The 12,626-nt window shown below is 32.2% G+C and overlaps 2 protein-coding genes across 3 annotated transcripts; both read right to left on the bottom strand.

The window, feature by feature from the left end:
- Positions 1-188: 188 nt before the first annotated feature.
- On the bottom strand, positions 189-833 carry LOC105780390 (protein METHYLENE BLUE SENSITIVITY 1). The gene has a single exon (XM_012604684.2). The coding sequence runs from the start codon at positions 746-748 to the stop codon at positions 434-436; it is 315 nt and encodes a 104-aa protein (XP_012460138.1). The 5' UTR covers positions 749-833; the 3' UTR covers positions 189-433.
- A 4,032-nt stretch (positions 834-4,865) lies between these two features.
- Positions 4,866-11,135, bottom strand: LOC105780670 (WRKY transcription factor SUSIBA2). 2 transcript variants are annotated; one of them, XM_012605142.2, is made up of 6 exons: positions 10,642-11,135; positions 9,390-9,539; positions 7,447-8,333; positions 7,183-7,341; positions 6,131-6,942; positions 4,866-5,448 (listed from the first exon to the last, which is right to left on the bottom strand). In XM_012605142.2, the coding sequence occupies exons 1-5, from the start codon at positions 10,897-10,899 to the stop codon at positions 6,201-6,203; spliced, it is 2,196 nt and encodes a 731-aa protein (XP_012460596.1). In that variant the 5' UTR covers positions 10,900-11,135; the 3' UTR covers positions 4,866-5,448; positions 6,131-6,200. The 2 variants fall into 2 exon arrangements, with proteins under 2 accessions (XP_012460596.1, XP_012460597.1); XM_012605143.2 differs by having other exon boundaries at positions 4,866-5,451.
- Between the last annotated feature and the right edge of the window lie 1,491 nt (positions 11,136-12,626).

Genomic DNA, 12,626 nt, shown 5'->3' on the forward strand with positions numbered 1-12,626 from the left:
CATTTCAACTATCACACTTCTCAATCAATCATAGCTACAGCAACTAAAACCTATTTGCTAATTCCATCAGGCAACACATAAACAACCTACAATTAGTCAGCAACCATAAGAATCAGTCGAATGAGAAAGCAATGAAATTTAAAAGCTTACAAGAGAAGAAACAAAAAGCATAAAACAAGCACAACATGTATTGCACAAACACTTCATTAGCATTAAATGAGGAAGCTATAACAACACCATTCATCATCGACATCAAATCAAGGGGGACCCTTACAAGAATAATCCAACTTTTTTCACCCCAACCCCTTTCTCATTCCCATCTCTACTGCAAGCGTGACAAACAATTAAAAGATGAAGAAGGAACCAAACCCATATTTCGAAACATCACAAAACACCAAAGCTTGACGAAAAACACATTTTTTGGGGTTTTTTATCACTTTTTAAGGCTGCCCCTAACACCAGGACGAGGCTTGGAAGTCTCAACCACATGAACAGCATGTAGATTCACAAGCTTTGACTCTTCAAAGGGAACCTTGGGATGCTTGGCATCATGATGAATCTGCATCGACTTCAAATCTGGAGCTGTTATTTTGCAATGAGGACACTCGTACTTAGCATGTCCACCTTTCTCCACACCCGAACGGTCAGCAAATCCGGCCTTGCCGCCGCCTCTATTGGTTGTGGCGGCGTCGATCTTCGCCGCTATTTCCTTGGCTGTGTGCTTCTTTGGCTTGGCTTTGCCAGTCATGGTTGATTGATCGAAGATAAAGATGAAGGAATCAAAAACCCTAAATAAAAGGGGGGCGTGGACTGAAGGTTGGAATTATTGAGGAAAGGGTGAGAATTTATAGGCTTATCTATTGATTGGGCATTCAGTGTTTGTGGGCTTTAGTTTAGTGGGTTTCATTTGGTGACCCAGCATTTAGATCAATAATTTATATATGATTTGTTAGTTTTTATAAGAATGGTTAATTTGTATTTTGCCCCTTCAACTTTGTTATTTGTATTTAATCGGTATCTAGAATTTTTTTAATTTACTTAAACTTCAATTCTGTCATGCAATTTGGTACCTCCGCAGTAACACCATTAAAGTACATTGATATGGCATTATGAACTAATAGCATGGTGACATATGATAGTCTTGTATTTTGATACATATCAAAATGAAAATATATTTAAAAATATCAAACTTGGACACCTAGTTGTCCAGATGCATTTGCATCTAAATTACCGTTTGTCCAAATTCATTTGAGACATTTTATATTAATTCTATATAATTTTAATTTTTCATAAAATGTTAGTTTTTTATATTATTATTATGAAGAAATTAAAAATGTATATTTATAAAATATATTTTCACATCACATTTTATAGAATATATTTGTCCAAATATATAAAATAAATAAAATCTAAAAATATATAAAACGTATAACACATCAAATTTTGTAAAATACATATTTTAATATAATAATAAAATATGATAATTTATGAAAAATTAAAAAATATATAAAATTACTAAAAAACACATGCCTAGAATGAATATGCACTTGTCTAGGTTGAAATGTATCTAGATAACTATTTGTTTAGGTTCATTCGGTGTCAAATAATATTTTTAATATATTTTTTAGATTTTATATATTTTAAACATAAAAAATAATATAAAAATATGATATGTTATAAAAATTTAAAATATATAAAAATATTAAAAAATATGTCTAGAGTGAACCTAACCAAATGGTTGTCTAGATCTAGATGAACCGTTAACACCTTATACCCGACTTAGTTGTTGGATCTGAATATAAAATGTCACATTTCGTTGTCGAAACAACTCACTTATCCATTTTTTTTTTTCTAAAAAGGAAACGTAGTGGTAAAATTTATTTTATAAAAACTTAGGCAGCATTTCTACCTATTTTACATAAAAATCCCTGCAAATTTTAGATTTTCACAAAATATTCACATTCAAATTATCAAAACATTAGTTATAAAAGACTAACTTTCTCAAAACGTGCAACACTACGATTTCACAAAACATATCAATAAACTAGATTTTTACGCTTTACTATTTTATCAAAACATTAGTTATAAAATACTAACTAAGAAAACATAATGAAAATATTTAAATTTAATTTACGACATAATATTATATATGTATAAGCATAGGTACATGCCATTTACATCAACTATAAAGTAAACTCTTCATCAATACTGTTTGAGCTGAACTTCGATTCTTCGGGTGCTATTGAAACGATCTAGCAAATCTAACTACCTGCACACGAAAAAATAGACAAACCGTACGTTGAGTAATTTTTATGCTCAGTGATGCTAATATCATATAAATCAGAACATAAGCATTGAACACAGATAATTGATAGAAATAAACTAAAATATGATTATAAATATCATTAATAACATCACAATAAAAGAAAACTCTAATATTAATAAACTTTAATATTTTGATATTGACAAATCAAATAAAAAAAGCTTTTCAATTAAATTCAAAATCGCGTAATTAATTTAATTTGCACAATATGGAAATTCAAATAAATTCAAGTTCTGTTTTTGCTTTTCTTTTAATTTAGACCCCATACTGAAGTTTAGACTCATAACCAGATACACGAATCCGCCACCCGAGATTGTTTGGCAGTGAGGGCCATCAGAGTAGTCCACGAACCTCAGGGAATTGGGACTGCCCACGACCCCTTGGGAATTGGTGCTAACAATAATAACAACTGACCGACTTGGCTTTTTCTTCCTCGACCCTTTGGGAATTGGGGAGACTTAAATTCTTTGATATATAGACTCTATGGCATGCCAACTATATCTGATTTAATCTAACTTAGTGAAACGAGATAAAAACTAAATTTCATGATCCATTTCAATTCTATTTCATATAATTCTCATTTCAATTCCGTTTCATATTCAAATCACATATCGCCTAATGTAGAATAGGTTTTCAATTTGAAGCATATTAAATATTTTCTTGCTCAATCATCTAAAATCATAATACTCAAATCCAAATCATAACCATGAATTTGCTAATTTAATCTTATGAAAAACATAGTATTCATCTCAAACATAATTTTATAAATATTAACTAAATTATTCAAACTCATCCAAAACTCATAAAAATAAAATAAATATAACTACTCATATTAAACTAAATATTCTAAAGTTTTATGTAATGAAAATAAGATATTAGCACAAACCGAAGTTTTAATTGCTTTATTCATTTTCTTCTCATTTCTCCTCCAAGATGTTCGCTTCGTTTTTAGCTACAATAGGAGCAATTTAATACGAAACAACATCATTTATCCATTCTAAAACTAAAACCAATAAAAACAAACTTAAATATGCATGGTTAATCAAGTTAGCAACTTAAGTTTTCTAGTCCGAAATTTGTACATCTTTTGACTCGACTATCCATTTTCAATTCCGCCTTCACCAGAGTACTCACTGTTTCACAAGTTATTATTTAGTACCAATATTACACAAAGTGACTAATGTTCTCTACTTCCCCTTTAACATGGCCAAATATACCAAGTAAACTTTTCATCTATTTTTGTTTCTTTTCACACTTCTAATAATTTCCTCTATTTCACTTAAGTTTTATAAGCTTCCATCAATGTCCTTTAATGACAACTTTCAAAATACTTGATAAAATAAAAAATTACTAATATATATATGTAAACCAAGCTTTAAAAATTCAAAATTTAAAAAATTTGAAAAAAATCATACCTTATACTCGAATTTAAAGGAAAATAATGGAAGCAATTTTTTTCTTTACCCTTCTTTCACGTGAAAAGAAAGAAGGATGAGAAAGATGTTTCTCTTTTTTCTTTTTATATATTATAATATTAATTATTAAAATATTATTACTTCATAAAAAATCATTTAAAAACTATAATGAAATCATTGATTTTTTAAGTAATGATAAAATTGTCATTAAGCTCTTTCCATCAAAATAAAATAGGATAATTGCACTTTAGTCTCTATACTTTTCTAACTTATTCAATTTAATTCCTAAACTCAATATTAAAATTTTAACTTAACCACATACTCCTACTAATAATCCTCTGTGTTTTCATGTCACGATTTTTTAAAAACGATCTCAATTTTTATCTTGCTATGTATTTATAGATTACTTATTCAAGGACTTCTACTATAAATATTCTTCTTCTTCTTCTTCTTCTTCTTTTAAAGGATGTTACAAATAGGGACAAATAGTTGTCAAAATTCATTATCTTTGTAAAAATATATATTTGTAAAAATATTATATTTTTAAAATATTTTTAAAAAATTGTCCCATATCAAAATATAAGGCTACCACAAGTCACTTTATTATTGGCCTCAGTACCATATCAACGTATTTTAACGGTGTTGTTAGTAAGGTACTAAAAGTGTGCATCGAAATTGAAGTTTAAGTACTAGTTATGTCCAAAAAAAAAATATATTGATTAGATACAAGTGGAAAAGTTAAAGGGACAAAATATATATTAACACAAAGTTAAAATTGTTTAAGAAGTAATGTATTATAAAGTATTTGTCTTTTCAAGTAAAAACTTGAATATGCATTCCACCCTTAAACTTGACAAATTCTCTTAATTTGAAATTTTACAATTTTTTGTCTTAAATTGGTACTTAAATCTTTTGTCCATTATATTGTTACATTTTTTATTTCGATTAATGTTTGAGATTCATACCTATCCTCCCAATAATATCATCATTAAGATTCGAACTCGTGTTCTCTCTTTGGGAGTGTAATATTTTAATAAAAAAGTTAATAATATTAATTATTGAACAATATAAAGACGAAATCATATTACAAATTAGAATATTGAAATTAAATCTCAAATTTAAGAATATTAAAAAAAATCAGAACTAAAATGTAACCATTTTTATAAAATGTAAAAAAAGACAAAAGATGGTCTGGATGAGCTACTTGTCCCATTCCTTTTATATATAGGTATTGGTATAGGTGCTCAGGAAAGTCAAAACATGGAATCAAATTGCATTCTGCATTAAATACGAATTCCACCATTGAACATTTCCAGAATGTGCATCTCATCTATCCTACTCTTTCTTTCTTTTTCTTATGAGGGAAAGGGATTGGGTGATCTCATGTCAACCAAGATTTCAAAGCAACTTAAAACATTTTACTACTGAACCAGTGACTTTGTTGACAGCTATCCTACTATTATTTGATTCAATTAAACCATTGGAACTTTTATTGTAATGTTATAATGTCCAATTACCAAAATGGAAGGAAAAAATCTGGGGAAGCTACACACCACTCACAGCCATGCATGCTTTCAGCTTCTTTGCTTTGCCAGAAAGTCCCTGTAGCTACAGAGCATTTGCTCTTGTTATCATTTTACCACCAGCTTCTTCCTTGTCATTATTTTCTCCGGCTAAAGAGGTACGCGAATTTGATAACTGATTCCATACCTGCTACAAAAACAAACAGAAAAAGCACGGGTAAATACATGAATTCTGTAAGCAAGGAGTAAAAGGACGACATTGCACACACAGCTTGATCCTAGTCTTAAGTAAGCTTCAGGAAGATATTTGAAATTGCAAATCAAGAAAACTGACATGCTGAGGATACATGATATAGTAACACGCATTGAACCATTTATGCACCTACTTTAATTACCAGCAATCTTCTTTAGCAACAGATACAGGAAAATCCATCCTAAGCTCATACCTTATTCTTCAATAACTTGAAAGAAAACAAGACAGGTCATTTTCACTTCAAACAAAAGCACATGGAAGCATTCGCATCAATGATAGGACAGAAACTGCTTCAAATAAACTAAACAAGTTTCAGTGGCTTGGAAACTGAAACTAAGAACAGTCCAATGTCAAGCTGAGACCTTTGTTGTAAGCCTCAATGTTTTCCTTATTTGTAGGATAATCATTTGACACACTAGCGGCAGAGTTTTGTAACCATGCACAAAGCACAAGATAACAACCAAGTTTTTAACCTAGAATATTGACTTTTCTGTGTATAAAAATTGAAAATCATAAAATATCACGTACATATCTAAATATAGATGTATATATCTTCGCAATTTATAAAAGAAATAGCATAGATATGAAGGAGAAGTAACATGGCAAGAAAAAGAACCTTCAATGTTGGAGAAACTCAAGTAGAAACAATGTCTTACAAACTCTGCTAAAAGGCAAATAAACACGATCTAGGATGGAAATTTTCCAATGGCGTACTGATAGACTGATGAGGACGACACACTTGCATGGTCAACAATAGGAAGGGAAGGATCATAAAGGTTATCATCCTTTAGCTCCTGTTTAATCCCATGGAACCTCACACCATTCTCTTTTAACTGTTGCCCTGGAAGGAAAGAATGAATCGGACCTGTTGATTTTCCAACATTATTCATATCAAAACCAGCCAATGATAGATTTGCAGGTGTTGGGAGATTCAAAGGCAAAGAAATTGGAAAATTCGGAATGGTTGAGGCAATTGAACTGGATGAATGAGATGCAATGCAGTTGGGGTTCAGTCCAAAAGACCCATAAGGAATTGCTTTTTGTATGGAAGGAAACTTCATTTGGTAAACAGAAGCCAGAGCAGCCTCCCCAAGCTTCATCTCGTTGCTGAAATCCCCAAGAAAACCAGGTCTCACATATTCACTTTTAAATTCAGGCTTTCGATCAAAAGGCGGAGCAAAATCCTGGATTGGTGTTTCAGGCTTTAGAGGATGGGTATTTCTAGATAATGAAAGGGCAGCTTGAGTGTTGGGCATAGTAGGGGGCAAATTACAACCGCTAGAGTTAACATGACTGCTGTTTCTAGCTGCTGGAACTTCATGGTTGTGCTTTCCATCGTATGTGGTGAGCACATATTTAAGATTATGGGAAGCTCTTTCCACATGCTTTCTCACAGGACATCCAGGACTTGTGCACTTATAGTAGCTCCTATAAGCAGGGCAACAAAATAATTTCAAGAGGTTTTATTTATGAAAGCATGAAGCCTGATCTTTCTTCTGTGTGCTTTGAAAATAAATACATGAATATAACCCATAAAACTAGCAGAAACATGCATGGTCGAAGCATAAACATAAAATTTACCCCTGCATCTTTAGATGATTCATTTGATTTCACATGCAAAAGAAATGTGATGTAGAAAGAAAGTGAGACAGCTAACAAGTTTGGTACCTAGGGTTAGGGTTTCCTTTGACAACCTTCTGTCCATACTTCCTCCAACGATAGCCATCATCGAGTATGTCCACATCACTTTCTATTTGTACAACTACTCTTGGTTCACGGGAAGCACTAGATGCCACATTCATCTCAGTCATGCAGCTCTCTGTCTTCCTACAATGAAGGTGGATAGAGATGTAAATATAAGTTAGTGAAAGTTAAAAGCATCACCCCTTGGATACAAATCCATTGATCATGTGCACTAATACAGAAACTCACCTTCTTTTTGATTCGGACTCATCATCATTAGCTGCATCACCACAGAGTGATATACTTCCCTGTGTAGCCCTATCATCATTCTCATCATCATGACTAGCAAGTGTTGATGAAAACTCTGGAGTTTCAGCTGATTCAAACATACCAACAGATTTCCCTTGGGCAGTTGATAGTGGATCAGAAAGATCAGTTACAATAGATGATGATGTTCTTTCCAGACCATCAGCTCTCCAATCAGATCCAAGCTTAATTTCCTTTGAACCAGCTTGAGAATTTCTCCAAATTAAACCACCTCCAACTTTGACAGAAGTTCCATTTCCTTCCACACTCTCTGACATTTCCTCAGATGATAAAGTGGACCCAAGTGATGGCCGACGACAAGGCTGAGGCTTTGAGTGATTATGGGCACCCTTGTAGATGATTTCAGTAATTTGGCCATCAAGCGAACGCTCTACCTTCTTCTTCACCTGACAGTTTGGATGGGTACATTTATAATAGCTTCGCGGATATTCACTACCTTTTACCTGTTTCTGTCCATACTTCCTCCAATTGTACCCATCTTCTGATGTTCTTGTTGTTCCCATAGCAGTGTTTGTAACCTTCTGATCACCTTCCAAAAGACGTGTGCAGACATCTTGTCCATTAAGAGATTCTTTCTGCCTCAATGTTTGACCACTACCCAACTCAGAAGGATGGAATCCCAAATTAGCATTATCATTTACAATGTCATTTAAAATTCCGACATCAGCAACTGAATCTGCTGCAAAACTTCTTGAGGTAGCTTCTTTTGACAAAGATGAGGGAATTTTCAAATCTAAAGGTCTATCCAAATGGGAAAGAGGTTGAGGATCAACCTCAGCATTTTGAACGAGATTGAAAGCGGAAGAAACCTACAAATATAAAATTGGTCACTAACTCAAAAGCGTTTTAGATGTAACACCAAGTGCATCTTTTATAATCAGTTGTAATCCAGAAACTTATGTAAATCTACAAAACTTGTCCCAATCAAATTCTACTGTCTGCCAGGATGAGATCACTCCCTTTAGAATTGTCCACGATGGCATGATAAGGGATTTAAACCATATTAAAGAATGTTGGATGTTAGACATCAATAATCTACAGAATAACTCCAGGTTCACAATATTATCTAACAAGAACCTTTCCTACCAAAAAAAGAAGAAGAAAATTAAAAACAAATTAATCACAACATAACATCTAATGATAATGCATATCCACAAGCAAATGAATTTCAACCATTGGGTGATTAATTAGGCCGATTAATTTACAATCACAATAAACAAAGATAAATTCTGAACTATTTACTTAGAGTAGAACAAGGAATAGAACTTAGAATAACTTGGAATCCACTTCAACCAAACTTCTGAAAGGATAGTTTTACCGTAAAAATTGGCACTTCACATTCCTATTTAAAAACCTTTAGAATTGTTGCATCTGAAGATGTTAAGGTCTGACCATCACTCAAAACTCAAATGAACAAAATCTAACAATAATAAGGGACTAATCTCATGGAGAGCTGTAGAAATCTACCCAAAAGCAAATGCCACCGGTTTGATGAACATAAAAAAGAGGCTGTTGTAATTTCCTTCTTGTTCCGTAAAACTGGTCAGCTTAACTGGTTTTGATAAACAAAAATGAAAAACGTCAAAGATAACAATAAAAAGGGAACAGAGAAGTACCACACAATGAAGAATGTTATATAGACAATACGTAAAGTTGGAATGAATTTGAGTTGCAAGTGAGGGCTGGAAAATAGGACAATTCATATTTCATAATCATACAAGCCAAGTTTAGATAAGCCATTGCCAGTGCAGTTTCTATATAAACACATGTGAAGGATTAGAAACATGTTGAGTTTATTAATATGGCAGCTATCAGCAGAGACTTAAACTTTACGACAAAGTAGTACTAGAATAGAAGGAAATCACCTGATCTTCTACACTAGACAAGCTTGGCCGAGAATCCATATTTTGTGTCTTGCATGTCAAAGAAGAAACTAAACTTCTGTCTCTATCCCCCTTGATATGATTCACCACCGTATCATCATGATTGTGAAATGTTCCAGTCGTGGGAGATGCCTATGCCAGAAACAGAAGTCATTAGAGAACATGCTAGTAAAAAAACTCCAGAACCGTGCACGAGCAATAATTTTAAGATATTAGTTGAACCCTCTTTTTTTTTTCTATTTGGCAATTTTCTTTAAACAGGGTGGATAACAATTTTAAATAACATTTTTTACTACAGAGTTATTTTTCTTTTAAATACCAATGCTAGAACACAAGGAGAACCTAATAAAATCCGGTTCATAAAGAACTCAATACTTATTAATGCTTTCTAAGATGCTTCATTATTGCAAAAAGAAAAAAAAGTTCTAAATGTACTCGAAGAAGTTTTTTTCAGAGTTCAGATCTAATAACAAGAATCAACTAAGATTATAATAACACCAGATATTAAGAACCCTTCATTAGCATTCAATTGAGGTGCTTTTAATAGTTTATTTCCATCTAGACTATCAGCAGTTTCTAATTCTAGTTTCCAGTTTCCTTCTGCAGCTTACTTACTTATCACCAAACAACTAAAATATTTCGATTGAAGTCTAGATTTTTGAGGCGGTCAGTGACAGAAATAATTGAAATAAATATATGCAGATGCAAACCTTGAAAGCAATGAAAAAGAGAATTACCATGACTTTGTATTGAACATACTTATTCTTTCAATTATAAAGAATAAAGGCCGGATTAATATAACCCCCATACACCATGAATTTAATATTACATTACATTACACAATATCCAATTTTAGTACAATTTTGATGGCAACGTCCTTTAATCTCATCAAAATGCAAGGAAAAGAAAACCTGCGAAAAGGAGGCATAGTCTTAACTAAGCGAAAGGGCTATGGCTATTTGTTACACTCTTTTTCTTTTTTTTTAATTCCATTTAATGTGATTGTATTATAGAAAAATCATGTCTTCTGTTCCCAAACTAGTTAGTACTTAGTACAACTTCATTTTTTATTTCTTCAAAAATATTTTTAGTTTTTGACATCTAATCGGTACTCTTCCTATTTGACTCCAAAAGTACATGACCTTTGTAATAAAATACTTCACATGTACCGTAAAACTGTGACAGTCATAATCAAGGAACATATAATTAGTAAAAAAAAAAAAAAAGCTGGTACCTGAGCATTTGGCAGCATTATAGGAGAATCCAACAAAGCAGTAGGGCTGATCCCAGGAGAAATAGTGAAGTAAGGCAAACGAGGAGATGTGGGACCCAGTGGGCTCTTGAACGTGGGCGTACATATCATCTCCGCCTTGAAGCCGCACGTCGCCGCCCTCCTCTCCGCAATGCTGGGTCCGCGTCCTTCGCCTTGATCATCGTCATCAGCGGTAACGGATTCTTGAGGGTCAGTGAAAAGGATTACATTGTTGTCCATGAAAAAGGGAGAAACAATGTTAAAGTCACGCAGCGGTGATTTGGCAATTAGGCATTTGAAGAAGAAGAGTGAGTGAGTGCGATTCAGCTCCAGTGGTTAGGTGCGGGTGGAGCTGAAAATTTGAAAGAATGGCTTTCTTTTTCAAACAGTTTTTCCAAGTTATTGGATTTGGAAACACACAGAGATAATTTTACAAGGAAGAAAATAGAGGAAGACTCGTTTAAGCTACGGTTTGTTTGTTTGTTAGATTGTTGTCTTATCTTTTAATAATTATTATTAGATAATGATTTATTTTCGTAAAATCCTTTTAACTTTTAGTTTCTATTAAATCAAAATAGATACTTAATTGTTGACCTCACATTCATGTAAAAGTTTAAAGTATATTTTTAAAATATATATAATAAAATTATTTTAAAATTTTTATTTAAAAAACATTATAACTTTTTAGAAATTCAAATAATATTAAAATTTATTTTTAATTATTTTCATCTTTTTCATGATTTATTTTCTTCTAAATATTAAATAAAATAAAGTATTAAAAATAATACCCATTTTAAAAAATATTTATATAATATATAATTAAATAATTTATTTTTATTCTTTTTTCCCTTCTTTCTTTACTTTCTCATTTTTTTCCTTCTTTATTTTTTTTTTCTTTCTCTTGTTGTTATCTGTTCTCTTAATCCTAGCTGTCGCTCCTCCAAACTGACACCGATTGGAAACTATTAAAGTGATGCTCATTTTCCTACATTCACTTTTTTTTTTTAGTTAGATTTCCTCAAACTCGGCCCAAAACCTTCAAAAAATCCAACAAAGGTTCAAAGAAAAAGAAACTCAATCCGCTATCTTTTACTGTCACAATGATCTCGTGGATGCTATGGTGGATTGTTGATGTAGCATACATGTAGATTGTCACGCGGATGCTACGTAAGTAAAGTTATCGTCTGTTAACTTTTCCATCCATTTTGGGCTAATTTGACAAAAAAAACATAAGTTTAACTGTTAAAAGAGGTTAAAAATTAAATGGAGGATTAAAATGAGTTTTTTTTATAAAGTTAGAAGGTCAAATAAGTCATTATGTCTATTATTTGTTATCTATATATACTTATTATAAGGATTTTGTCGAAGCTAAATCACGAATTAATCGAGTACCAACTTAATTAAAGAAGATTATTAAGATATATTACAGTTGGGCGAAGCAATATGCTGTAGTGCACAAAGAAAACTTGGCGATGGTGCCGTAATTCATTCCTAAACACTCGAATTTAGGTATGTGTCTCTTCCTAAATACTGATGGTGTTGTACAAACTGTGTCTGGTTTCTCTACCGTAGGTGGAGTAATATGCGATGAAAAAGGAAAATAGATTTTGGGCTATAATTGTTTCTTGGGGAAAGTGATTAAGCCTTAATAAAATATTACAGTCCTCGAATAAGTAAATAAATCCAACAGATTAAGCCTTAATAAATTGAAAATAAAATAGATTGTGCCGAGACCCTTCGAGTGTCGTGCCTATGTCCTAACCTGGTGGGTTATTTCTAAGGATGAAAATTTAGGGGGGAGTGAGCTATGACGCTCAATATGAATTCATTTATAATAAAATCAGTGCAAACAATTGTTAAGACATATTAGTTAACATCGCATAAAAATAATCATAGATAGCAAATCAGTTCAGAGTGTCAATTTTTCAATGCAACCATCAATAATATATCAGAACTCACAATAACAA

This window comes from Gossypium raimondii, chromosome 4 (genome assembly GCF_025698545.1).
Source record: "Gossypium raimondii isolate GPD5lz chromosome 4, ASM2569854v1, whole genome shotgun sequence".
NCBI lineage: Eukaryota > Viridiplantae > Streptophyta > Magnoliopsida > Malvales > Malvaceae > Gossypium > Gossypium raimondii.